The 2,562-nt window shown below is 41.0% G+C and overlaps 1 protein-coding gene across 1 annotated transcript in view; it reads left to right on the forward strand.

Moving 5' to 3' along the window:
- The window catches only part of LOC102503164 (syncytin-B-like), a 5,825-nt gene extending 4,602 nt beyond the window's left edge, over positions 1-1,223 (forward strand). Inside the window, exon 2 of the mRNA XM_006143334.1 lies at positions 167-1,223. Coding sequence (XP_006143396.1) covers positions 176-775 — 600 coding nt within the window. The 5' untranslated portion in view covers positions 167-175 and the 3' untranslated portion in view covers positions 776-1,223. The remainder of the gene's footprint in view (positions 1-166) is intronic.
- Positions 1,224-2,562: the final 1,339 nt, after the last annotated feature.

Raw genomic sequence — 2,562 nt, forward strand, 5'->3', positions numbered from 1 at the left:
CCAGACCCTGTCCTCATCTGGGGCAGAGGGTCTGTCTGCATTTATTCCAAAAAAATGGATGCTGCTCGTTGGCTACCAGAAAGATCGGTCAAACAAATTGATTCAAATGATAATAATTTATCCAGGGATGACAAAAACCCTGAGATACCTCTCTTTTCTTCCATAGATCAACAAAATGAAGATTCTTATTAAAAATTTGATCCTGTTTTGTATCTTCGATGCTATTGCTGCTGGTTTTGACCCTGGACCAACTCAACAGACAATTGATTATAATATTCCCTGTACATATCCCGGTGGTATTACACTTTTTTGCCTGAGTGCTGAGCAGGTTCTTGTACTCTTGCCATTCTTATCCCTGACGTTGATGTTATTAAAGGAGACAATTCCCATTCCTACTTTTGATCTTACTTCTGGTAAATTCAAACATACAAGATCTAAGCATGCCATACAGTTCCTTCCTATTATTGCTACTTTAGGCTTTGCTGCAGCTACAGCTGCTGGTTCTGCTGGACTGGGATATTCCCTACAGCTCAAACAAGTTACTGATACCCTTATTTCTGATGTACAAGAATTGGCTTCTTCTGTTACTTTTGTTCAAGATCTACTGGACTCCCTTGCAGAAGTTATTCTCCAAAACAGACGTGGGTTAGACCTCCTCTTGTCAGAACAGGGGAGTCTCTGTCTTGCTTTGCAGGAACGTTGCTGTTTTTATGCCAATAAGTCTGGCATCATTCGTGACAAGCTCAATCAACTGCAAAAACGTCTTCTGGAATGAAGAAAACAACTCACCGATAATCCTTTCTTTACTGCCTGGAATGGACTCCTCCCATATTTCCTCCCTTTGCTTGGTCCGATTCTAGGTTTATTGATTGTTTGCTCTTTGGGACCTGTTCTCTTTAATAAGCTCATGGCTTTCCTTAAATGCCAAATCGATGACTCCATAAAAATGCAGCCTATCCAAATCCACTATCACAATCTGGAGATGGAGTATTGCGGAGCCTAGACATTGCTCCTGCCTGAGGTGCTGAATCGGTTAGCCAAAGACAGTTAAGAGTCTGAGCCTGTAATAGCTATATAGTCCTCCCACCTAAGACAGGAAACCCATCATAGCTATGGGATTCTCCAATGACCGGTAAGGATGGACATGTGGCTCGATAAATTACTCCAACCTAAGACAGGCACGACTCCCCCAGGCTTTTCTCCTCTCTTTGAAAAAATAAAAAAGGGGGATATGTGGAGAGTATTGCATATGGAAGCCATCTTGGGAGCTTCTTGAGAACTGTCTGCCATCTTAGAAACCTTAGGCTTCACTTCCTTATTGAGCAAACCATGTCTCAGAAATTATGTTACCAACTGTTGCTAGGCAATGGGAGATCCACCCACAACAATGATTGGCTCATACTGTTGTATTTCATTTTCGAGCAACCAATTGGTGCCCACCAGCCTGTATATAAAGCACAGTTTGCTCTGCAATCTGTGTGTGTGTGTGTGTGTGTGTGTGTGTGTGTGTGTAAGTTTTATGTGAGTCCCCTTTTTCACTGACCTCACCCAGGTACCCGTTCGACTGTCCTGTGGGTTGGGGCAGTTAAGGAAGAGGATTCCCACATGACCGACTGCAGTTTGAGTCCTAGACCTGGTGGCTTGAAAACTGCACCAAGCACATGTGTATGTATGCCTGAAATCCCAAGAGAAGAATGAAGGAGAAAAGATTATGACATGGTCATCCCCCCAGGGGGGAGATTTGTCACTTTGCCTCTCTCTGTCTGTTTCTGTCTGTCTCAGGCAAGCACACATAACCTGTAGCCAAAAAAAAAAAAAAAAGGAACTATATATCTTTTGTTGAGGAATGTTGTAAACTATGTAACATACAAATATTTGTTTTCTTATGTCAATATATAGTTTTATTCTAGTGATGAGTCACAATTAACATGACTATTTTAACTTATCTTTTATGAATAGCTAAACTCAATTAATTTCTGTAATTTGGTTCTTTTTTCTCACTTTGCTGAAACATATTGCTCCATGAGACCTTCAAAAGGTTATAAATATTCTCAGTTTTTACTTAATAAATATCATTGGGATCAGCAGTTGGCATGATGACTATGTCGCTGGACTCCCATGTAGTTGGCAAGTCCTAGACGCAGTGGCTTAAACTCATGCCAGGCACATATACATGCGTGCCCAAGATCCTAAGAGGAGAATGGAGGAGAAGGGACTGCGGCGTGGCCATCCCTTCTGGGGGGTGATTTCTCACTTTCTGTCTCTGTCTCTCTGTCTTTCTGGCAAGTGCACATGCCCTATAGCAAAATCTTCCAAAAAAAGAAATAAAAGGAAATATTATTGTATGTATGTTCTACCTTTAAAACATATTTTCTGACAAAATATTGATAGGACGAGCAGGTGGAATGGTGTTTAAGGGCACTGGACTCCCACATGGCCAATCATAGTTCAAGTCCTGAACCTGGCGGCTTGCTTTCTCACTTCCCTCTCTCTCTCTGTTCCTCTCTGGTCAAATTTAAATAAATAAATAAATAAATAAATTTAAATATGAAAATATTATTC

The sequence above is a fragment of the Tupaia chinensis genome, unplaced genomic scaffold, assembly GCF_000334495.1.
Source record: "Tupaia chinensis unplaced genomic scaffold, TupChi_1.0 Scaffold000097_1, whole genome shotgun sequence".
NCBI classification, from domain to species: domain Eukaryota; kingdom Metazoa; phylum Chordata; class Mammalia; order Scandentia; family Tupaiidae; genus Tupaia; species Tupaia belangeri.